The sequence below is a fragment of the Colius striatus genome, chromosome 13 (assembly GCF_028858725.1).
Source record: "Colius striatus isolate bColStr4 chromosome 13, bColStr4.1.hap1, whole genome shotgun sequence".
Lineage (NCBI taxonomy): Eukaryota > Metazoa > Chordata > Aves > Coliiformes > Coliidae > Colius > Colius striatus.
Genome location: NC_084771.1, coordinates 6492424 through 6517379, shown reverse-complemented (window position 1 = coordinate 6517379; position 24956 = coordinate 6492424). Strand labels below are relative to the sequence as shown.

At 40.7% G+C, this 24956-nt stretch overlaps 1 protein-coding gene across 7 annotated transcripts in view; it reads right to left on the bottom strand.

Moving 5' to 3' along the window:
- Positions 1 to 1379: 1379 nt before the first annotated feature.
- KIAA1210 (KIAA1210 ortholog) overlaps positions 1380 to 24956 on the bottom strand; it is a 59651-nt gene continuing 36074 nt past the window's right edge. For 5 of the 7 annotated variants that reach the window (XM_062006782.1, XM_062006784.1, XM_062006781.1 and 2 more), the window contains exons 4-12: positions 21982 to 22108; positions 19366 to 19524; positions 18363 to 18428; positions 14569 to 14781; positions 13416 to 13518; positions 10762 to 12339; positions 9847 to 10010; positions 9075 to 9180; positions 1381 to 5421 (exon numbers count right to left, since the gene is read on the bottom strand). In XM_062006782.1, coding sequence (XP_061862766.1) covers positions 5249 to 5421; positions 9075 to 9180; positions 9847 to 10010; positions 10762 to 12339; positions 13416 to 13518; positions 14569 to 14781; positions 18363 to 18428; positions 19366 to 19524; positions 21982 to 22108 — 2689 coding nt within the window. In that variant the 3' untranslated portion in view covers positions 1381 to 5248. Of the gene's footprint in view, positions 5422 to 9074; positions 9181 to 9846; positions 10011 to 10761; positions 12340 to 13415; positions 13519 to 14568; positions 14782 to 18362; positions 18429 to 19365; positions 19525 to 21981; positions 22109 to 24956 lie in introns of all 7 variants that reach the window. The other 2 variants (XM_062006780.1, XM_062006786.1) reach the window with 2 other exon arrangements.

The window sequence follows — 24956 nt, the reverse complement described above, 5'->3', positions numbered from 1 at the left end:
TACAAAATGCACCTATGGGGTTTAACACAACCATTCTGAGGCAGATAGAAGAAAGGCTGGAATAAGAGTTTCAGGTATCAACCAATCTTTTCCATTTAGTTTGTTTATGTCAACCAGTCCCTTTTTGCTGCCTTTCCCCTTCTACATCACACAAAATTTTATCAATGAAATGCTCCACACCTCAGCCACTTCCATACCTGTTTCTTTTTCAGTGACTGGCTTGGTCTATAATCTGTTTGGATAACTTGCCTCTACAGTTTTCTTCTTTTAACTACCTCTAAAAGATAAACAACTACTAAAATAGCTTATTTTTAAATCTCTCCTAGTACATTAAGAATAATAACATCTCACATTTTACATAGTCAATAATCTGCCCCTCAAGTCAGGGGAAGCTGCTCAACTTTGGCTTAGCTCACCTCTGAGAAGCTGCATGTTTTAACATACAGATCATACAGCAGTTCCATTTAAAGTGCTGCACTGCTGTGGACTTGACCAGGAGCTCACAAACATGCTTTGATCTGCAGTGTAGTCAAGGTGCTCACCTGCTTAATGTGGATCAGAATAAGGCATGAGGTCTGGTTAAAAGCATTACCTCTCCTGGACCAAATTAAAAGGAAACGTATGAACTGTATCAAATGAAAGAGAGGGGAAAAAAAGCTGTGGATGGCAGTGGGCATCTCTGAGGTATTTCCATTCATTTGCCAGACCATATAAAGTTCTGCTTCCCCATGTGCAGAGAGAAAGCCATGAAGAGCTTCACTACTTAAAGGCCCCTTCCAATACCTTTTCTTGGGCTTATACCTATCCCACTAATTTGAGTAGTTTGAATTGTAGCTTCTCACTCAGCCTTTTGTTTCTCAACTTGAACTGTCATCCTTCCCTAGTCATTCACCTTCATCCAGCCAGCTGAGCAACATTTTTGTTCTGGGCAAATTCATGGTTTTGTGTTCCAAGTTCAGAATGTAGAGTCTTATTTTCACCTACCTGCTTCCATAAAAGACATTAAAAACATCTTTAGATGAAAAACAGAGGTTTGAGTGAACCTGTGCACCAAGGACTAACTCAGACCATATCAGCAATAGTCTGTAACACATATTGATGCTTTGGGTGCAACACCTCCTGGAGACATCGAAGAGACAGACTGCAACAACTACAGCAAGCAAGAAATTAAGGTCAGATTCCTGAACAGATGCTCAGATTCCCCAGATATGAGACATTCCACATGGTTGTTACTAATGTTTTGGTGACAGATGATGAGATGCTTGTCAAATCTTATAATGACGATAAATCACTAACAAAAACCTAAGTAGGCTAACACACACTAGAGCACAAGACAGAGATTTGCTTTATTTAGTAGGCTGCTAACCACACCTCTCATTAACAGTATCCTTGAGAGGTATCACCTTCCAGCAGCACTTCTCAAGGACAGAGTATCTTGGCAGGCTAATATCTTTCCTGTATTGATCTCAAACACACTTAACAGAGCAGGTGGCACAAACTCAAGAATTGCAGCTTTTGTAAGTTGAGAACTCCTACTGTAATACTTCAAAAGAGATTGCACTTAATATTTTAGTGTACAGCATCTAAAAAGACGTCACATAATGTAGTTAGGAGGCTCTCTCCATCTAAACTTTCTCAGCTGAAAAGGGCTAGTGTTTGTGTTTTCAGTATGGGTAGTCTTTACTTCACTATTCTAACATTTTCCTTCTAAGGATGGCAACTGAAATGCATACTGGCTCCTCAGTTACATCTCAGTTTTAGAATTTATTCTTTGGGTCTATTTAAGGAGATGTATACACAAGATTCTCGTAACAAAAATGTTGTCGGAGTTGTGCCAGAGCAGAAGTGTGTAGCTTTGGAAATTTTGGAGTCTTTTTCCTTCATTTAAACTGATTCATTCCCTCTTGTTTAGCCCAAGTCTCTACAGCTCATTGTTACAGCAGAAGGAATCTCTGTCATCTACAGCTAGCTGTATGCCAAGTCGCTGTTGTCTCTCTGATCTCTTCTGTGAAATCATCAGATTCTACGACTGACTGGGATGAAGATGAACCTCTAGCCAGGAGGCAGCTGTTCTAAGCAGCAGAGTTAAAATGCCAAACTGCAATGCTCTTTTTGGACATGTTCACGTACCTTCCTGCATGGCCCCACTGCAGGACTGAATTCACCATGTAACTTGACCTTCTCCATCTTCGTCAGCAATTTCAAGGGGCTTCTTGTAACAACAAGTGGGGTTTTAACACTTTATAGCTCCAAACCCCTCATCAAATCACAAATAAAAACACATCTCTATTTCCAAGCTCTCTTCATTAATGGAATAATGCATAATATTCTGCATTAATGAAAGCCTCCAATCTCCTCACTGTAATAGTGCATATACTGAATAAACTCATACAGAAATCTGCTGCCTGCGCTCCTGGGGGATGGCACCAGCACCCTCTGCTGTCACACAGCAGCAGCAAAGGCAGCTGAAACCTCAGTCTCTGCACTGTACCCAGGGAATTTTCGATACAGCTTTCTATGTCTTCCACTGTATGTTCCACAGTGACATTCTGCAACGAACTCTGCACTTCAAAACAGTTTATTTTCAAAGACAGTTACTGTGTCTAGAAATAATCACCCAAAATGAGCTTCTTATATTAGTTATTTGCACTGACTGAACACTTAAAAACTACACTAGGACACCAGGAAATCAAAGCCATGCTAACAGAGCTACCAGCTCTATAAATGAATCAATACATCAATGATATTTCAATGTGTGTCTTAAAACCTCAACTTCTAAACTCTTGTGATTACACGAGACTCGGTTTAATTTTTTCTCTGTATGTTTTTTGTTCTCTTGGTTGCAGAGAGAAACTTAAAAGCACTCATTTCAGAAATCCAGAAGGCCTGTAAATTTCAAATGTAACATCCCACGATTCTTATGTGTTTCTCTTCTTTTTCAAGGCAACCCAAAAATGTCTTGCAGCAGCAATTGGCTAGTAATACCAAAACACATTCAAATGAGAATTCATCAGGCTTCCTGTGACCATAGGAGTGCTAACCTTCAAGCCAACCCTGTACTGAAGGAGCAGTAACTGAAGAAAACAAAGAGGAGGTCCATCAGTTCCCTGGTGATGTTTTAAGCTTTCAAAAAGACAGTTTTAGGAAAAAACATTAGTCTGATCAGCTGAGTTCATCAGTCTTAGGTCACACAAAATCAAAACAAGATCTATGCAGTATATCCATATACAGTCCACATTGACCAAAGATCTGGTTTTATTTTTTCCTTAGTGAACAAGGGCCATCTATCACTCTTCTTTTCCCAGGAATTATATCATCATCACTGGCAACAGCATTTAATCATAAACCAAACACGAGAATGGAATATAAAAGAGGTTCCTTCAATAAAAGGATTACAAAACCATATATACATTCCAAAGAGAAAAGGCAGAAACAAGATCAAAACAAAACAAGGGAAAGAGAAATTCTAGTATCATTTGCAGTACTTTGGGTGAAGGATCACAGTCCACACTAATAAAAAGAGAAGAGAGTTTGCTGAATATAGAAATGCACATATTTTATACGGGGTCAGTAAGCTTGTGATGGGATGGCAGCTGTACAAAACTTCAGGGATCAAAGCTCAGTATTTATATTACACTTAAAAGTTTCAGAGAGATACAAATGTTTCAGTTATTTGAAGAGAAGATATGCTTCCTAAAATAGAGAAAAACAAGTAGTGAAATAGGCATGGATTATCAAGCTGATGTGAAACTCTTACTCTTCCTGGCATCAGTAGCAAACAAACAGTATCTATAGCTTCAGTGAGCCTACTTGGCTGAGGAAGTTTTCACCTATATAACAAAAAATTAAATCACAGTCCAGCTCCTAGTTAATACTGTTTTCAAATTGAAGAGCTACATATTAAATTCAGGCTAAGACTGGAAGATTTAAGTCTTGCTTGAGCTGATCTGAAACCACTTTTTTTGGTTGCTGTTAATTCTGTCAATAGATAATATTCTCCTTAAAAATACCTACCAACTTTCCAGCTAAAAGCTGTCCCTCAGACAAGTCAGCCTTCATATTTGTCATTGATTGTAAACAAAACCTACATAAATGTGCAATGCTGTAAAAACTGTAAAGGACCAGTAAGTGCCACTGCTGCTTAAACCACTAACATCATCGTACAAAGCTTCTCTTTCAAGTGTCTGCTTCCTTCAAAGTCAATAGCAAAACTTCTGTCGACTTAAGTGACTGCAAGGCCAGGCCCTGAGAGAATGATCCTTCTCCAGCTGCACATTCTTAGACTGATGTTGAGTTACTGGTTAAAGACTGATGATGCAAAGGGGAAAGCAGATGCCCCTTTTACCACTAATATTAAATACAACTGACTACATCCACATGAACATGGAGAATAGAGTGGCATTTGCTGAAAATAAGCTGCTATCTTCTAGGCAGCAAATACTTCCCATTCCCAACAGACTCTGTAAGAGAGACAATTGGTTGAGGAATATAACAAAAACCCCTTTAGAGCTATTTGCTCTAATTACAGGACTTTTCTTTTTGGGTAGAACACCCAAATTATCCCAGATTTCCAAAGATGTAACTGCAGGGAGAGTATATGCTAGAGTGCAGCTGGTTTCCAGCTCATGGTAAAAGACAGATGTGTGGCTCTGGGCTATTCCAGTGGGCATCAAGGAGCAAAGCACAAGACTGACAGCACTGTGACTTCAGACCACCCAGAAGCCAGAATTACTCCAACTCACAATGCTATTTAGATCTTACAACTGTCACAAAACAGATGCATTAACAATCAGAAGCAAAAGTCAGACAGCATTAGAGAAAGAAGTGTGATGACATCAAAGTCCATGAGTCATGATGTGTCAGTGCCCAGTATTCTACCTATTTCATAGCATCTATTAGCCAAAGCCACATTGCACAAAACACTGAATGGTCTGCAGAAACTTGAAACACCTATTTTGAAGGGGAATGTTTCAAAAGCCTGAAGCATGTCTTCTTAGAACATCCCTGTCAGATGTGTAAGGATGAAACAAATGGATCAAGTTTTCCTAGTATTTGGTAGTAAGAAATGCTCAGCTTCCTTCAAATTAAGCCTGCAATGGCATTTCTTCATTGTGTATTTACACACAACAGTCTGATCAAAAGTTGTAAGGCTCTTATTTCTCAAAAAAAACCCAGTCACAGTAAAGAAGGGATTAAATGGAGTTAACACAGTTCTTGGCAATGCAAAGAAGGATGCTCATGTCATCTGCTATTGTACAATCTGGGGCATTTCACTCCATGCTTTGGCTTTCTTCTTGGCCAAGGATAGCCACGGTGGTTCAGCAGGGCTGCACGGTGTCATTGGCAGGTTAGAGGAGTGCCTTGCTTCCTTTTCAACAGCAGGAATCACAGATGCTTCCTGAGCAATAGGTCCAACTTTACCTGCCAACAACAAGATATCCATCACTTATCAGAAGGACAGAGAGTTATAAACTCAGTTTCTGCCAGTAATATTCCTTTCTCTCTGAAGCAATTGTTTCACAGTCCAGAATGTTTATGACTCAAAATGTTTAAGTCGGGGGAATTGTTAAACTCGGTATTGCTAGCACTCTCCTGTCCAGCTACAACAACGGTGAGGACTAGCTACTGTAATGGAAAAATTGATACTGAGCTGTTAGTGAATAATCTGCCCATAAAATAATCTTCTCAGTCCCAACAGCAAGTGTCTAAGCCCTGCCAAATGGAAAAGTTCTTCACAGTTCTTCAAGCATGTGGAGACTACAGACTCAGATGGTTTTGTAATTCCTATTCTTGGCTAATTCTTAATCTTTCTGAACCCTTAATTTCTGTAACAGCGCACACCAAGGAGTTCTAGAGGCTTACTCTGCTCTGTCATTGCAAGTAAATCTAGAAATAAGACTCTTGAGTATGCAGGAAAATTGAAACAAAACATCTACAGGGCAAGGATCACCCCAGGCTTGCTATGGGGTTAAAAGTACCTGGTATTTGTTTCTCAACACTAAGAAGTCTTAAGAATTTTTTTTTTCAGTCTTCACTGCCAGCACAAATATTGCTCCAGCAATATTATTATATACTACATAAGGATCAGACCAGTGCTTTATATTCTTGGACTTGTAAGCCAAGAAGATGGATTCTAGTGGGGATAGGTGTTCCTCTTTATGCAGCCTAACACAAGCCAGACATCCTCACATGATGGAGGAATACAGACAACACTCCTTGGATGGCTCTGAGTTTAGAAAAACTTTCTTTTTAGAAAAGGCCTCCTTCGTCCATCTTGTTAGAAAATTTTCAAGGTTAATGTCTTCAGACAGACAGCCTGGAATGGGGCTTCCCAGAGTGCAGCTCTGGGTAGATGCAGCTCTCATTTCTCACGTCATGGTTCACGAGTTTCTCAACATCATAATTGCTCTATCCATTTCAAGCCAGGCAGAACTTCATTTCTGTTTGCAAGTCAAACTGAGGAAATGCAAATCTTTTGTCATACTTGATTAGTCTGTGCGTGGCATGTGGTAGGCACAATGAGGCTGCTGTGCTCCAGCACAAGAACTGAGGCCATGAGGGGACTTAAGCAAGGTTAAGTACAAGAAGTTTGAACTTGCTTGTACTGAAATCAATGGCAAATGTCCATCTGCTCCATCGGTCACACTCCTGAGCAAAGCCAAAGAAGTTCTCTGTCTTTGCTCAGGCGGTTTCATGGGTAGTTCTTGCAGGAGGCAAGTCATGCTTAGGAATGCTAAAGGAAGTATCCTCTAAAAAAAAGCTGCAGATCCACATACACAGCAAGTTTTTCAGAAGCATCTATGGTAATGTAGGCACTGAAATGTTCCTGGAATTTTGATTTTGGAACAGAATTTTCACATTTGGGGAGACTTTCTTCTTTGTAATAAGAAAAAGTGAGTCTAAAGGCCTTTGCATGCTCTCAACAGCACAAGCTAAACAAACCTCCAGAATGGTGGCTCATGTCTATTTGAGGGAAGACAGGATTTGGGACAAGCCTCATCATGCTTAGGGTGAAGTGGGAGAAAGAAGGAGGCAAGCTAGGTAATCTTCCCTTGGTTATAACATGGGCTGCCACATAGCAGTAACTGTCATGTTCAGTAAAATAAGGATCTGAGTTCCTGAAATTCTCTTCCAAACTTGCTGACCTTTAGCTGTCCAGGCTTCTGCTGTTGCGTGCAAGCACTGTGCAGAAAACCTCAACCATCCATCAAGAAAACTGCTAACAGTTAAGCCAAAAAAGCATGATCTAACTTACTAACTCTTCTGGATATTAGTCTACATCCTTGCCATGACCAGCACCTGAACTAGACAAATTGCTGGTTGTGCTAATAGGAACCACATTAGAGGACAGTTTACATTTGGGATTCCCAGTTTCCCACTCATGTGCTGCCAAAGCTGAACATTTCATAAACAATAGGATATGGTTTTCTGATGAGCAGAGAAGTAGTGTTTTCCTTAAACATCAGCACTGGTCAGAGTTCTTTGTGATAGTCAATGGGTTCAAGACTAGAATATGCCTGTAAATGCTGTCCCTGGAGGAGAGGAAACAAATGTTGCATGTGAGGAAACTAGGCCAATTCTTGGGAACAGGCGATGCAGAAAAACATGTAATTCTGCTGCAAGGACCACTGTTAGTGTAAGTTCTAGTAAATGAGTAGCAGGGTACTTTGTAGAGTTCTGAATCTTGACTGAATGCTGCTGGCCTTCCAAGATTTAGGTGATGCAACACTCGCCTGTCAAAGGAAGACCTTCTAATCTGAGCAAAAGTCTTGGCCTATGTTTCAACTCTCATTTTGCATGTCCAAACATAAGGCAAAGCTGTTACAGAATCCTTTTTAAAACTGTTGTGGTTTAATCTCACACACACAGTTAGGCTGGCAACTGACATCAGAGCCTCTGTTGTTGGATGCACATCCTTAGCTGGTCAGCTACCTGTAGTAAGGGAGAAAGCTCATTTTGTAGGACCTATAGATACAAAACCAGATAGCAGCTCTATAAACAACTACTATGGGAGCAGGCACAGAGGTACCCCCTAGCATCTCTAATACAACAATTCTGGATGCTGGTGAATTTTAAGGAGAATGTGGCCAGATGCATGCACTCTCTGTAGACAGCATCTCTTAGTGACAGTGTCAGCAACAGGAACCTGGAATGGAAAAGCCATTGCTCTGACACAGTGGGGCATTTCTTATCTCTAGGCAGTACCTGAAATCAATAGCTTTCAGCTGGCACAATATGCTTCTACAGCTGAAGAACTGGCTTATCTTTATCTAGCTGGAGCGTGTCTCTGAGGTTTGGCACCACACTGAGTAAGCAGGGAAGGATAAACTGCAGCCCAGCAGTAGCTTTGGAAGAGGTATGTGAGTCATGATGTCTGAGTCACACTCTTCCCCTGCATCTTGCTTGCAAAGAATCACAGCAAACAGGGCAGGAGAGGGGCCATCAAGCCTGTGCGATCACCTGAGGGTGGAACTACCTCAACCTAAACAACTCTTAATACATGTTAGCTATTAAGCACTTCCTGCAAAGGAAACTGCACACACTCAGTAAGCAACCTATGCTATTCTGCATATCACCGCTTTTATTGTTAGAAAGTATTTCCATATCTCTAAGCTAAACCTCCCCTACTGCATTTTCAGCTCATATAAGGCATAAAAACTAGTCCTGTCCTCTGCAGCAAATTGTCTTCTCTAGACTAAACACCTCCACTCCCATCAGTATTTCCTATCTGGCTGGAGGTCTAGAAGACCTGACCTTTTTTTGCTGCTTTCTTCTGGATACTCTCCAACTTCAACTGCTGTTCTTTAGTACTGACCTTTGGCGGTAATAAATCACCATGCTGTTTATATGCCATTCCACGAATTGGCACTGGAGACAGAAGTTCCTCAGTTGCTTTCTGTGCTGAGTGAGCAAGCCAATATGTTGACTTATACACAAACTATTGTTTGAACGGGCCTTATATAATGTGTGGTGATTATCGAAAAGGTAGCTACATCCCCCCCATTGCCTGCCACCCACTCCACTTACTGGTATAAACTGTAGCCACAAAGTAAAGACATAAAGAAAGAGAATACCTGCTGCAGCAGATGCACTGGTCTTCATTTGTGTTTTCTTGTCCTGAGAGCTCAAGCTGGAAGGCATACTCTTCTTCAGTATGTTCTCATTAGCACAGATCCCATGCTACAAAAGGAAGAGAGAAGAAAACACTGCAACTAAGAAACCCACTAGGCACTGGCACTCAGAAAGCTTGTCCTGGCTACATCTCCAAACCTGATTGTGGAAATGCAGCAAAAGCCAGACAAGGATGGTTGGGGACATCCTGTGGGAAGGAGAGGGAAAGCAAGAAGGGAGATAGCTACTACAAATACAGGGCTACTTCATATGCAGGCAAGTTATTCTCTCTCTCTTTTGGATGGAGAATCAAAGAGCTTGCTCAAGCTGCACAAGAAAATTATGCAAGAGTCAGTGGAAAAGCCAAACTTTCAGTTCGGTCTCTAGAGCAGAGTGATGAATGTGGTCCATAGGTCACTAACAGTGGGGAAGCTTAGTGCTGCTCTTGGGCTACATGAATACATTCTGGCAATAGGCACAGTCTGAAAAGGTTCAGCTTTGAGCAGTGCAAAGGAACATACAGGAGGATCCATCTCTGAATCTAATCACTGTGACAGTATAGTCACACGCCAGTTTGCTCACTTGCAGTGGTTGTCTGTCTCATACATTTTAGAAGCCAATCCTGAAAATCTCTGAGTAGTGCTCACAACAAGCCTCCCATGAAGATGATATTGAATGATTTGCAAAAATATCCTGGCACAATTGGGTGCAGGATTCACGTCCATGTAACATTACCTGGTACTCTACCTCCTCTTGGTCCACTTTGGTCAAAGCTTTGTCTTCCGCTTTGTGTTCTTTGGCAAGAGGGTGACCCTGGAAACCCTTTTGTTTTAGTTTTGCCATGGAGACCCAAGCTGGTTCAAAGGAAGAAGTTTCCAAATGTGAAAAGGAGACTTTTTCTACAAAAGAAGCAGTTTTGAAGTAAAGAATGGATTTAGGTCAAGACAGTCTAAAGCTAGTGTTCTGTGCTTTAAATCCTTCAGCATCTGTAATACCCTTTGAACACTACAGAGATAAAATTACCTTCCCTGATTATTTTGTCCTTGGCAAGAACTGTTTTTCTGTTTATTCTGCAGTTTTTGACCTGACTCCACTTCCGTTTAAGTCAATGGCAGAACTCCCACTGGGATCATTGTGAACCGGATTTTGCCTTTGAAACAACATCCTTCCATTGCAGTTTAAATGAGTATGATAACTGTTATTTTTTCACGTAGGCATTAAAACACAGGCTGCCTTTTCATCTTTTAAATGTTTTAAATGAAGTGATTGTAGAAAAAAAAATTAATCACACCTAATGCAAGCCCTAGGTAAGGTTTGAGCTGCTGCAGTCTGGAAAATTAACATTAAAACAACAAGATTTAAAAAGCTGTATTAAAATCCTAACTATATGCATGAGTAGGTCATACCAGAAATGTTCCAGAGACCCTTAGTACTCTGTCTTTATTCTTGCTGGAACACACCCTTCATTAAGATAAGCCAAGAATTGTCTCAACTGGCCAAATCATTCAGCCAATTAAATCACAGTGCTGAAGAACTCAAGGCTGAATTTGGTCCTCATCAAGAGGTTTTTTATCTTCTGCTCGCCACTCACAAGGTTCTTATATGACCACTGGTTTCTATAATGCTTTGATAAAAATACAGCATAAATACCTGAAGATTTATGATCACTTTGCTTCTTTGCCACCTCTTCTGATCTTGTCTTGAGAAGATTCTTGTCTTCAGGGAGATCTGTTTTTTTAACAAATGATTTTGAGCTGACAGGAAAGGCTGGAGGTGACTTCCCACTGCCCACCAATTTCTGATCCTCCCTGACTGAAGCAGAAGCAGCAGGAAGAACAGCTGGAGGGATCAGCGTTGGAGACTCAGCACGGTTGTCATGCTGGTATTTTAGTAAAGAAGATGTTCTCCTCAGTCTGACCCCAAATGGGTTTTCAACATTTTGTGCTTCATGGTCAGCCCACTCCATAGAATTCAAATGCAAATCACTGTCCTTACAATCTCGACCAAATCTATCTGAGATGGGTTTTGCTGGTTCCTGCGTGGCTGCATCAAAATGTGTGTGTTCTTTTGTCATTCCTTCAAACAACTCTGGTCTTACAGGGGACGTTGGGGAATTTCTGGTATAGGGATCTTCCTTTGAACTTGAACCCCCTGAGAGTGATCTTTGCCATGCTGGGGCAATGGTAAATCTGACTGGCTTAGCAGAAGCAGTCTTCAGTGGACTTTTTACATTTGCATCTGAAGATCGACTGTCTTCCACTGATTTCCTGTGAGAAGTTGTAGTGCTTTTCTGGTAGTCCTTACTGTCATCACTGGAAGAGATATTACTCTTCAAGCCAGCCAAACTTGAAGAGACAAGACATCCAATTGAAAGTTTTTCAGAAACATGTGATGTGTTGGCTTGTTGACTGCTGTGGTTTCCCTTCGAAACAGAAACAGTTTCTGCTTTAGAACATACTTCCAAATTAATGGGAGGTGGCATGCAACCTGCTTCTGAGACAGATGCAGCAATGTCTAGGGTTTTTTCTGCACTGTCTTTAGATGACTGAAATTCCACTTCTTCACAAGCTTCTTGGTCATTTCTTGTTACTGAATTGTTTTCAGGCTTCAAAACAGCCACTGTCTTGATGTCAGAACAAGACTCTGAATTGGTTGCTACAACCTGTGAAGTGCTTGGTGCAGTATCTGAGACAGTGTGGCTGGAATGACTCTCAATAGGACCCAAGCAGGCTTCTACTTTGCCAATAAACAGTAGGTCCTCCTTTTCCTGGTCTTCGATGTCTGGGTCTGCAGAATTTACTGAGGACCTTTGTGCAACATCTGCAAACACATCTGATTCCACACTATGGCTAAACAAGTTAGCTGCTAGTATGCCTGGAGATACATCTTCAATTTGTTGCCATTTTGGAAGTGCAGATACTTCAGTATTGGTATCTTGCTGATGTAATTTCAATTCATCAGCAGACTCATCTGAACAGTATGACACTTTTGCACTGTGGCGTTCATCCAGCTTCAGTGGAGAAGGCTCTGGTCTCAGAAGGGGTGCAGCTGCTTTACAGTGATGGTCCATGTCTGGAAGGTCTGCATCCTTTTTCAGCAAAGCACAAGAATCTTCTGCCCCAAGTGTGGAATCACAAGAGTCACAAGCAACATCAATGGGACTTTTTACACCTCGCATCTCCTTAGAATGTCCTGCCTTTGCACAATATCCCATCTGGGCTGATAATCCTGTATCAAACAGAGGAGAAGAAAGTGCACATAAAGGTTACAACTCAAGCACCAGCTCTACCAGTAATTCATTGCAGATATATTGTCATTTAGCACGAGCTCCCCACGACTGGGCAGCACAGTCTGATAAATCAGGCTGTTAAAAGTGTATTTAGGAATGGGCTGTCCAAGCAAAGAGACTAATAAAGTTTTTAGTTTGAACATACTTAATCCCAGGAATGACTGAAAACTGTCTGTTTAAGGTTTACCAAATCAGTTGCTGCTTACTTCTTCTCAGTGCATACCCCTAGTTGTAAGACTACTAGCCAGATTTCCCTAGATACTTCTTCATGTGTGTGCCTAGAAAGGCTGTCTAGAACAATCTAGAGGGCTTTCTGTATTTAAGTAGAACATTTCAGCATCAGGTAGCTCTGCCTCCTGCAGCTCCAGCAGGGCTGCTGTGTGGATAGCTTAGATGTGTCTGCACACACAGTAACTCAGATATGTGACAGCACCAGGTCCTGAGTCTGCCCTGACAATGAAGTGCCAATGCTGCCACTACCCTGTAGCCTTGGCATGAGCCATTGCATTTGTAACACACTGTTAGAAAAGTCTTTGGTGCTGTTGCGGATAAATTTCATCATTTTTTTCAATTTACAATAACAATTGTGTTACCACTGGCAAACAGCTATTACTCAAATGGTAAGGGGAGAGGTATCTAGTAAACACAAGCCAATTAAAGACATCTAACACATGTAACAGATATAACATGTAGGTTAAGGTTTTTCTGAATTCCAAGGAACTTGGGTGCCCAGCCAATGAGATTCAGACAACTGTGTAGCACAAGTACTTCTGAAGACAGTACTTTCACCTCATGTGATTTTTTAATGCTGCCTTTTTGATCATCATTTCAGCACTACTGTGTGAAAGTGGAGTACATGACTTTTCCATCACAACACGTTAGCAGCCAGGATTGGTTATATGATATAAAACCAAAAGGTGCCTGGTCTGAAAGGATTAACAATTCAGATAGGTCTCATCAGCGTTACGTAGAAGAGTTCAGGCACTCAAAGTAGTAATAAATACATCTTCATTACCTTCCCAATCACTTTTATTTTGGTCACTCTCAAGTAATTCTGTTGAATTTCCTTTCTTTTCTGGAGTTGCAGGAAGATATGCTTCATTTTCCAGCTGTTCCACCTAATGAGGTGTAGTAAGATCTTTTAATTAAAGAATAATGAACAAAAGTTGTATATGATACACATGCATATTTATGAATACTCAAAGCACAGACACAACCTCCCCTACCTGTAATTTACCAACACTGTAAGTACTGTACTATTCTAGTTAAGAACCTGGAAATCATTCATGTTTAAAATGTTAAAGGAAACCCATTGATACCACTTCAATCTGAAACATTCTGGGATTGACATATCCTGAGTCAAGAAGTATGTTTTCAAGATGTCACTCGAACCACCTGGTGGCATAGAATAGCCCAAGCTTCTATCATCACTTCTGGTATCTGATTCAGACTCCACAATTAGCTTTTCTTCTTCAGCACTGTAGTTGTACAAGCTCTAGCACAAAGAATACTCAGCAAAGACGCTGTAGGGACCCAGTTTCCTTGAAATTTATTCCTTGAAATGAATTATCCTGAATTTCTTTGTCTCTTCCACTCCTACTCAGAGCAGGGCACTTCTGCATGATTCTCTGATGGAGTGGGGAACATATAGTAGAGAAGCATTACTCCGTTTCTGTTACACTCCAGCTCAACAGTCTTTTCAATCAGGTGATCTTAATCCTCCCAAAGTGTTTCCTACAAGCCAGGGTGAGAAGCATCTTATCCTAATTTCCCACATGCAGAGCCACGTTCCTTCCCAAAGTCCTTCAGTTTTTCCTTTAACACACAAAGAACTAAATTAAAGCTAATATGAATTCATTTGTGGAAACAGACTCAGGCTTCTTTAAAACTGAAAAGTAGCTTTTCAAACAACAGCAATGTTTTCAACACATAACTTTTTTTGCCAAATAATGAGAAACCAAAGTTGCACTTTTCTTCAGCTCCCTTGACACTGAATTTTTCTAAGTCTTTTTTGGTTTGGTGGAAAATACTTGGCTTCTCTTCTTCCAATGTAAGAACAAACAAACAAACAAAAGTAAAGGAAAACATTTTAAAACTACTTTAAGTAATAATTAAAAATCCACATCCATTTCCTTCTGCACAGGGATTATTTTCTAGAAAACACTTACCAGTGGGAGCTGCTGATTCTTGTTGGTGAAGCCTTTCTGCTTCCGAGGGTTTATAGCAATCCTGTGCCTGGCTGCTGAGGTGTCCAGGCACCCAAGGGGACTGGCGGGGATGGTGAAGTCAATGGGAGGGAAGCTGCTGCCTCGTGAGCTGGGGGGCCCCAGAGCAGCAGAGGATGAAGGGCTGACAGGCCTGGAGGAAGCTCCAGAAGGTATCTGTAAAACACAAACATGTCATTGTTTTGCTTAGCTTCCCCACATCTCTGAAACACCTCCTTTGCTAGCTCACCCCATTTCAGAGGCCTGAATTGGCTGTATTTTTGGACATAAATCCTCACTTTAAAATGCATGTCACCTCTGTACAGAGATTACCCAATTCTGAGTGTTCAGCTGTATGTTACACAAAAGCGAGAAATATGTGTCTCATCCTCTCCCACAGTAAGAGCGTGTCCCCTTCCCAGTTCTTTCCTGAAAGACCATTTGCAATATATGTATGCACCAGCAGGAGACACTGATGCAGTTTTTATAGCTGCCTTTTCCTCCCACTATGCGACACACTGCAGGAAAACGTTATTAAAAGCCACAAAAGTAGCACGGACACTTGCTCCTTATTATAACTATTTCTAAGAGAGTTATCATAGCCACATTGCTCTTTTAATATGCAACCTATCTGGAAAATCAAATGTTTCTCTCCAACAAGTATCTCAGAACTATCTTCCAGACAGTGATGTGGACCTTACCCTTGCAGCAATGTTGCTCTGGGGAACTAAACAGCATAAACCTTAGATTACACTATCAAAAGAAAGGGTTTACAAAAGAGTCCATAGAGAAACCCCTAAATATGCAGATTGACTGGTTTTGTTACTGTTTTGAAATGTAGACCAGACTTGCTGGAACATTTGCAAAATGTCACAGACATGCCAAACAAGCTTCATTCACATAGCACACCTGCTACTTGGGCTTTGCCCACAAAGGTAGGTGAAATATTGATTTTAGTTTTATTTAAGCTTAGGATACAAGACAGCATTTACAACATGCATGCTGATGAAGTTTTAAAGATAATGAAAACACCTTCCCATCTGATCTATGAAAAAATGGTCTAGGTACACTGCCTTGTGCTTAAGGTGGCTAAAATGAATTTCCTTATTCTCCATGGATTTTTTTTAGTTTCTAGATCTGAAACAAACCACAACAGATTGTATCATGACAGCCTCTTCTCATGAAAAATGTACACATTGTGAAAGAGAGGAAGAATACAGCTAGTACATAAGCAAACTATTGTTATAATTCTACAAGATTAATGATAAACTTGGAAGGATCACTAGAACTTAGAAAAATGGTAACATTCTTAGTAATTTCTACATGTATTCTTCTGTCTTTAAATTATAAAACTACAGTTTAGCTTGTTTCATATAAAAATACCTGAAACTAGTATCTGAGCTACTGCTGTACATGAACAGCAAATTCCCTACTCCACTGAGGATTCAGGATATTTGATATCTGAGCAATGACAGTTGGTGTCTTCTCTCAAAGACAGTGGAGCAGACACAAGATTTCCACCTCATTGTTTAAGACAAATCTCATGTTTGGTGGTTACTGGGCAATTAGAGGAGCCTGTACAAGGAGAAAGACTATTATCCAAAGAGTGTTTGTGCCAAAATGCTGTCCTCCTCATAAGCTGAGACTCTCCCTTGCATTTTATCAGTCCAGCATGAAGATGCCAACAAGGAAGTTACATTTCCATAAAGGCTATCTGGCAAAGGCAGGGTAATGCCGGTTAACGTCTCTATGAAGTCGTTTGCTGCTCACTTTGAGTGACAGCATCACATTTAGCTTTGGATTACTCAGAAAGTAGGTCTTTATTAATGTGCAAGGCACTGAGAAATTACATAGGTGACACATCAGCGCTTCACACAGAGCTGACAGCAACATGAAGCACTTGGAAGTCCTAATGAAGCAGCACAAGGCAAAGAAATGAAGTAACTATCAGCTATAGTAATATCAATACAATAGTGAAGTGTAAACCACTACACTGTGTATAACTTCAGATTGCTCAGGTTGAAATCTTTTTCCTTAACTAAATATACAACACTGTTAAATGGAATAACCAGTGTAGATTTCTTGGTGCTTTTCACAATTGGCCATATCTTTGGGATGAAGTTATTCAGTTTAACAACTTGTGTTCTGCTAGATCCAATCCTGGTATTACATCCATAGTTTCAAAAGCTACAGAATAAAATAATGACTATTTATGAAAAGGGTTTTTATTTTAAACTGCTGACTAAGAAAAATATTGGGGTAAAGGAACACACAGTGTAGAGAAGCTAGCCAGATTCCTAACGAGCTGGGGAGAAACAGGAAAAGCCTTTAAGTGAGGAATTCTGTGCAATATAGAAGAAAAAAAAAATCTGCTCCTGTTTGGGTTTTTTTTCCCCAGAGGAGATGAGGCTGTAAGACTGAAAGAGCTCAAAGACTCCAAAGCTGGACAGAAAAGGCTTCTCTGCATTGTGAGGAAAACACAGCAGCCAGGCTTCCAAAATGGAGCAGTTTAGCCAAAATATAAAATGGGAGAAGAATGAATGAAATGTAATTTAAGACAAAATACATATGTCAAGTTGTCAAAAATAGCGACAATCCAATTTACCTTGATCACTTGGGCCCCTAAAGCGGTATGACTAGTAGTCTAATGTGATGGGTAAACACTGCTTTATCTTTCCATCCCTAAAGCAAAAGATCTTGGAATGACTAAGCAGGAGAGTGTCTGATCTCAACCTCAGACAGGAAAGCTGAGCTGGTCTTGCCTAAAGGTTGTCCTCTTTCACTTCTCAAAGGCTGGTCAAAGAGAGAGTGAAAGGGAAAGACACCTTAGCAGGGAGGCTGACACTAACTATTTGACTCTCAAGATGCTGCCCTGGCTGCTTAAGGTCACCTTCATCAGGAAGGAATCTTCTAGGTACCCTGCTACTTGCTCTTTACTTGTGGAGTATTCTCAGATTCACAGAAGGTTAAAAAAGTTCAACTTTGTTCTCCCTGGTGAGCTCCTCTGGCTGAAGTGGTGGCTGCCTTTGTCACTGGCATTTGAAGACCCCACTGGCACAACTGTGTCCTGACTGGTCTTTCACACATTATATCAACATGGGAGGAAGGCAATACAAGCAAATCTTGCAGGCCTATCTTGAAAGCATGAGATTGGCAGGAACTCAACTCAGCTTCAAGCAGCAGGGACAGTCAAGGTGAAGGTCTCCCAGACTCCTCTCCAAAAATACCATCTCTGTAATTTTTTCCAAGCTGGTCAAGGAATAGATTGTGTTGGTCTGAGAGCAGAATCTGCTGCTTCTGATGGTCAGTTATCATCCAAAGAAAACTGCAGATTAACACAGATCTTTGCCCGTGAAATACCTCGTGCCAGAAAGAGCACTGCTGATAGGCCGGTGTCATTAAGCTATTACTGCTGTTGGCTCCTGGGGCCCTGGGACATGGAAGAGGACTTTCTTTGCTTTGCCCTGTCACATTTTCTGCTGTGTACCTTTACAGATTCACACTATGCCACAGAGCTAACAATGTTGTTCACACAAACTACGTGTCAGTAGATTTCTGCCTCTCTTTATTTGGTTCTTGTTCAAAACTGAGATGTATTTTCAGTATCACTTGCATCACTCTGGACTGTTTATGAGCTGTTTGCTAGGATACACTGTACCCAGAATAGATTTTTTAAAAAAGATCATTGTACTGGCTCCATACAGACACCACACATGCTGCCTCAGGCAAGTTTATTAGCAGGAAAAGTAGCTGTTTACCTGTTCATCTTCACTGTCTGTCCCGCCTAAACTCAAAGAGCTATGACGCTGAACAGGGTTGGAGGACTGTGGGATAAAATAAGGAAGAGGGTAAGTCAAGGGAAGTATCAAACTGAATGATGTGGGATATCCAGTGTTAATTATGAGAAAACACAAGAGGAAAAATAAAGGAAGGGTCACTGAGTCCGTGCCTCACAGAGTAGGGTTCGTTTGTTCACTGGGCATCTAACAGAAAGTAGAGGAGCATTATCCTGTTCTGAGATATGCCATGAAGGCTGAATACATGAGGGTGAATACATTTTATGAATTTGTTTTGACTTATTGTTTTAGGACCTTCAAATCTACAAATGCTCACATGCTCACTCAAGTCCTAAATCATGCTTCTGCTGTCAGAAGGCAATTCCTAAGGAAAAAAGATAACTCAATCCCCCTCGGAGTCCCATCAGGACGTGTAATCCTCAGACTCACAGGATTGTCACTTTCCTATCAATTCAACTAATACTGCCCTGGTTCTGAGCTATTCCATTGGGGGAAAAAAAGGAATTGAGATACTCTTGCAGCCCTCACTATTTCTGTTTTTTTCACTAGCTTTAAAAGACCCCAAAACTCTTCCCCTTTCACAGGTGCAGGAAACTGCCAATCTCTCCATCTCTTTGAAGCTGGGTATTTGTGCAGCACAAGTACCTCAGCTTGTTCTCAGACTGAAGTGGAACAGTCACAGTAAGACACCACTCACCCATCAATACATTGGCTTTTTATGCTTTCTGCCATACAGACCTGCTAGGAGAGACTGCTTTGCCCAAAGGCACTGAGAGTAGTCATATCTCTTCCTAGGTATCACTCACAGTGACAAGTCCATAATCCACCTAGGTCATTTGTTCCAGTTCTGAATTGATCTGTACCATCAGACCTTATCACAAGCAAGCAAAAAGGTCTTCCCCTTCTCCAAACAGATTTTATCTTTTCTGTTCAGGTGGTCACTAAAGTGACTTAACAATTATACCTTGCTTGGTGAATCTGTCAGAACTTCATGGAGGGTTGAGATTTCAGGTGGGCTTCTAGGCAAACCATCATCTTCAGAAACAGCACCTGCATCTTCCACTTTCTTTCCAGTTATAACAAGGGGAGGCGATCCAAGTCTGATGTTCTGCTGCAACTGAAGCTATGGTTGAAAAGAAATGTAGAATAGAGACTTTCAAAGGCATTACTTATAGGAGACATTTTGGACACTTTCACCCCAGCCCATTAGGCATGCAGAATCTCTTAGCTAACAGAAATACTTGGAGAAACAGACCCATCATTAGAAATGGCTTTGGTAAACAACTAAAATCAAAACCAGTTTTATTCAGTAAGTTACCAAAGACAGAAATTTCACCAGTCCTGAAAATTTACAGCAGTTTAACTCAGTTTAAATTTAATACTTTAGTAATTCTAGATTTAAGTATTCTTTAAATCATCACATGTATCTGGATGTCCGAAATAGTAACACAATGTATTGTCAGTCAGCAGTTCTCAGCCCCAGGTTTATTTGGTCAGCTTTTCTTCACAAAGTCCTTCTAAATATTGAGGGCTTGTCACCACTCTCTCCCATACAAGCAGCTGAGTCCTACTTTTATATAGAGAAAATTTAACCCAATTTCTAGCCCACCCTAATGTTCATTTTCTCCAGCATCATATCCTCATCCTGTCTACAGCAAGAATGCTAACAGCAGCCAGGAAGCATTTTATTTGTAAAGGAGTATGTGGATTCTTTTCCAAGATTGTACAAAAGAATGCTCTGGCAGTCCCTGACCCTACAAAAGTAAAACAAAGTCTGCAACCTCACAAGCAGCCAGATGTTCCCTCATACTCTAAAAGTTCAGATCTCAGGAAACACCATTACTAAAACTCTTGGCTTGAGTCTGTCAGCTATGTCAAAGCTGGAAAAGAAACAAGGTCTGAACAGAAACTTTGTCCTTCAGGAAAAAAGTCTCAACTGAATGTTCCCAAGATAAATACACAGACCTGTTTATTCTGTTTCTTTGCTTATTAAACCAGACTGAGAAATTCTAGGCTGAATTCTGCAAGCCTTTCTGCAAGCTATGCATTCATTTATATCTCTGTAAAACAGATCTAAATAGCTGCCATTCTAATTCAGCAAAATCCTCTTGCATTGTAATTCCTATAGATCTAAGTCACACAGGGTGGCACAATGTCACCCTCTAATCCCCCACTCCCCCATTTCAAACAGCTTTCTTGCCCTCTTACCCACAACAAAGAAATGTCACCCAATACAATCTGTAAAAGCAGGCCTGATGACAAATTGCACAGAATTTGCAATAGATGGGCAAAATGAGACATTCAACATTCCTGTGAGCTTCTTGGTAAGGAAAGTACAGAAAGTCAATTTTGCTTTTCTCACTTTTCACAACTTCCCGTGTTTGATTTATTACATTTATTATGTGCAGACAGCAAAGTGGTGTGGAGGAAACTCTGAATTTATAGTCTGTCTTCTACTGGTAGAAGTTAATTTACATTGCTAAGAAAATAACAGCTTTTATTAGTGCTTGGTATTCATTCTGACAAGAGTCAAGCTCCCAGAAAGAGGCTGTAAAAATAGTGGTGGTTCTATTACATTGCCACGTGTGAGATGGATGGATGGATGGATGGATGGATGGATGGATGGATGGATGAAGAGAAGGCACAGTGGACTGAAGATGGCATGAAAAGAGCTTTTTTTACCCCCAAAAAAGTTCTGTCATATATAAATAGATTTCTCCTGCTACTCTTATTGTTACATTTGAACTGAAGCTTAGCCTATTTTGCAGTCTTATGGAGTCCCTCTGTGCATCTTCTGTTACTTAACAAGTGATGCAATTGTGTTTTGCAACACGCAGCTCACACTGAGTAAAGGAAGAATTTCAATGGCCTTTGGCTGCTTTATCAACAGTTTGTTTTCAGTCTCTGGAAAAACCTTAAACTTTTATCTCACTGTTCTTATCTGGGCAGTTACTTAAATGCAATTAATACAACCAACAGTTGATAAGGGAGTTGTCAAGGAGGGTTCAGTATGTGCCTTGGAAGAAGGAAATGATCTAGCAGAATACAGTGTCCTTTGTTGACAGAGATCAGAAGAGTAATGAGGTAAATAAAGCTGTCACTAAGAGTGCCCTCACACAGCCATCATCCCACACACACAGGCACTGCTTCTAGCATATACAGTGAAAACATCATAGCCAGAATTGACAAAAAGAATAACAAATAAATAATATACAAAGAATAACAGTGTAAGGGACATGCTACAGTATAAAGAAATGGCCTCAAACCAAAAGCAGTAGCTATTAAGTAATGAATGGAAATCCCACTGGGAGAGGATATGGTCATTAAGGAAAGTTTCCAAGAGCCCATGAACTGGATTCATGTAACTCACACTCTATGATACCTGGGCAAGACTGAAAGCACCACGACTGCTCAAAGATGCAGCTTTCCAGAGGCAGAATAGATCCAAAAGTACTAAATCTGATTTGGACAATTTAGTAAACAAAATCTTAAGGTACACAGCAGAGGAATCAAGAAACAGAGTTTCTTAGGAGACAGCTAATACAAAACAGTACTATGAATGAGGGGACACTATTCTCACCTGCAAAGTCTTCACTCTTCCAGGTATGTTTTCCTGAGACAAGTCAGTTGTCACATTTCCTGCTCCAGAGTCAAAAATGAAGACACTGTCATGGGACAAGGCTTTGTTTCCCATGCTTCCTTTGTGCCTAGGAAGGAAGGAATAGTGGTCAGTGCACTGTGTGTAGCTCTCCAACACCTCCCTGCACTACTTCACCAGGGCAGGATTATCATACAAAGAGGCTGGGGTGGGATGCATCTTGCTTATCTCCATATTTGTGCACATAAGGTGTCTAAGGTAGTCACTGATAGCTCCTTTTATTCTCAGAAGAGAGGAAGACATTCTTTTTATGATGCTGATTGAATGCAGGTGTCTCTTTTCAGATATACTCAGCATCTGCACAGAACACACAGAGCAGCCTCTGTGCGCTAGAGAGGGAGTTCAGGGTGATTAGGTCAGATGTTGGGATTTAGTTCGATTCATGCCACCCTGAGAGATGCCTACAGTGCATAGGGCAGTGACAGAAGTCCCCTGCCCTCTTTTGCTGGCAGTGTGCCTAGCATGAGACACTCAGGATGCAACCTTTGGAGCCTCATGTGTGTCATTTGCCAAAGACTGGGGATTATTCTTCCCCTCCTTGTAAATGTGGGCAGAAAACGTAATTCACTAGATTGACAAATTTGATTGAAATCCTCTCAGGTCCAGCAATAAAACCAGTTCTGTTCACTTGTATCATGAATATTAACAGACCTCAAGCATATTAAAAAATGTAAATGGGACAAGTGTCATGGCCACAGTGACATACTTATCCACGGCCAAGTCCAAGCACTCAGGTAAGATATTGCTGCCCTGCTTCTACACTCACTGGATGTTCAGTCTAGTGGAACACTGATGAGTTCCCACAACAGCTGTTAATTGAGTTGTGATCAACTGAGATTGATTAGGGTTGGACTATTAACTTATGCAAGAAAAATTTTGCACTTGGATAGCACAAGAAGGAAGGCTCCAAGTCTTTTATTCACCAAGTTCCACCAGCATAGGCAGGCACTGGCAGTACATTACTTTGTCCAAAAGACCACAGGATGGCCTCTACCAGGATTTCATTCTAACACTTAACTGGAAAATAACAGAGAATACTCCTCATGCTGTTGGCTGCCAGCCTCATAACCCACAAGTTACAAGGATTCCTTGGCTCAGCTTCTGTGCAGGCAATGCTCATTGCCTTTCCAAGTTTGACTCTGAGTAACAGGGGATGATTAAGAACAGAACTCTGACAGGGAAAATCCAGTAAGTCTAACAATTTTCTGCAAGCTCTCTGCTACTTGCCTAATCCCAAATTCTGTCTTTATTTAGGAGAAAACCCCGAAAGTCTGTGAACTTCCACAAAATAAATACACTATGCAAGAAAACCCAAACAAATTACATTTTTCCTTCTCCATCTCCCTTCTTTACATCTCTGGAGACAACACCCCCTTTGTCTGCCTGACTAATCCTCCTGTTGCCCCAAGGGTGCAGTCAATCAGTATACAGTTATGCCAAGTCTCATAGTAGGGCAAAATTACTTTGCCCTATGTTTATGTTGTGTTGAAGACAATCTGAGCTCTTTCTCTCACAACCCAGGTCAGAGTCTGTATTTCCTCTCATTACATGTATTAGTTAATGTCGGTGTTAGCTTATAGGACAGCAGTTCTACACACAAGCAAGGCACTTGTCTTATTTGATCACTAGACTGACTGAAGCCATTCCATCTTTTTGTGTGATTTTAAAGTCCTTTTCAAAATGAAAAGTACTGTATATGGGCAAGACATAATTTTAATGCATTCAGAAAGACAATGTCATGCAACTTTTATTTACTATAATGTATATTCATTATTAGTTGGCATATTTCAGTTACTGCAAAGGATGCATGTGCATCAGGATGCATTAACCTTTTTAACTAGGGATTTCCTCACTTGCTTTACTTGGAATTCTTTAGCTTTATTAAAGCTGAGGTTTCCTTGTTCTTGAGACTGCCAGCACAATATCTCTTTCTTTCTCTCCCTGCACATGTATCATATGTCTTTGCAAGAGAATGACTGTATTTTCTTCTGGCAGCCACAAAAAGAGCATGGGATTAAATATAGAATTAACCACAGCTTTAGTACAGATGAGTCTCTTATGTGCAAATACACATTCATGGGTAATTCCAGGCAGTGTATTTATACTTGTGCTGAAGCTAGAGATGCACTGTTAGCTAAACCCTGAGATGTTTTAGCCACTGTATCTCCACACTGATTTCCCCATACAAAAGCTCAATTCATTCATGTGTACCAACATTCAAGGTGCCATGACTGAAGAAATAATGGCACTCTACAGCCAGCAAGAAAGCCACGTCTAAACTCATCATGGCCTCTGCTATCTTCCACCTCTCACTTCTGCAACCCCACTTCTTTTATTAGTGTTTGAGGTATGGTGGAAGAAAGGTGACACAATTCCTTCAGGCAGCCGCTCTCTCAGAAACAAATGCAGCCTTCCAAAGGAGTGTGTGTATAAAGTGTGTATAAAGACCAAGACAACTTTACATATTTTCTCAGCAGTTTTTTTCTGCTTAAAGGTTTTTAACTGGAATAAGACTATTTGGACCCAATTTTCCCCTATGTAAGGTCTTTTATCCTTTTGATGGTACAGAATAGAAGTCATCTGTGGTACATACTTTAACTTTGCAATCAAAGTCTTTCCATTTCTATTCCAAATTCATGCCTCTCAGAAGATGAGACAGTGGAACATAATGCTCCCTTTCCCTTCACAGGAAGGGAAATTTTTTGGATAGTCCATCTAATCCTACCTCTAAGGGAAAAACCAGAAGCGTTTTACTCACTTCCTGATCTCTGATATTGCAAAACAGTTCATAATCACTGGAGGATAGTGCTGAAGTAAACAGTAATTGGACTTGAAGTACTTGGATAAGGGCAAGAGAAAGAATTTGCACCCACACTGCTTCTAGAAGAGAGAGATTT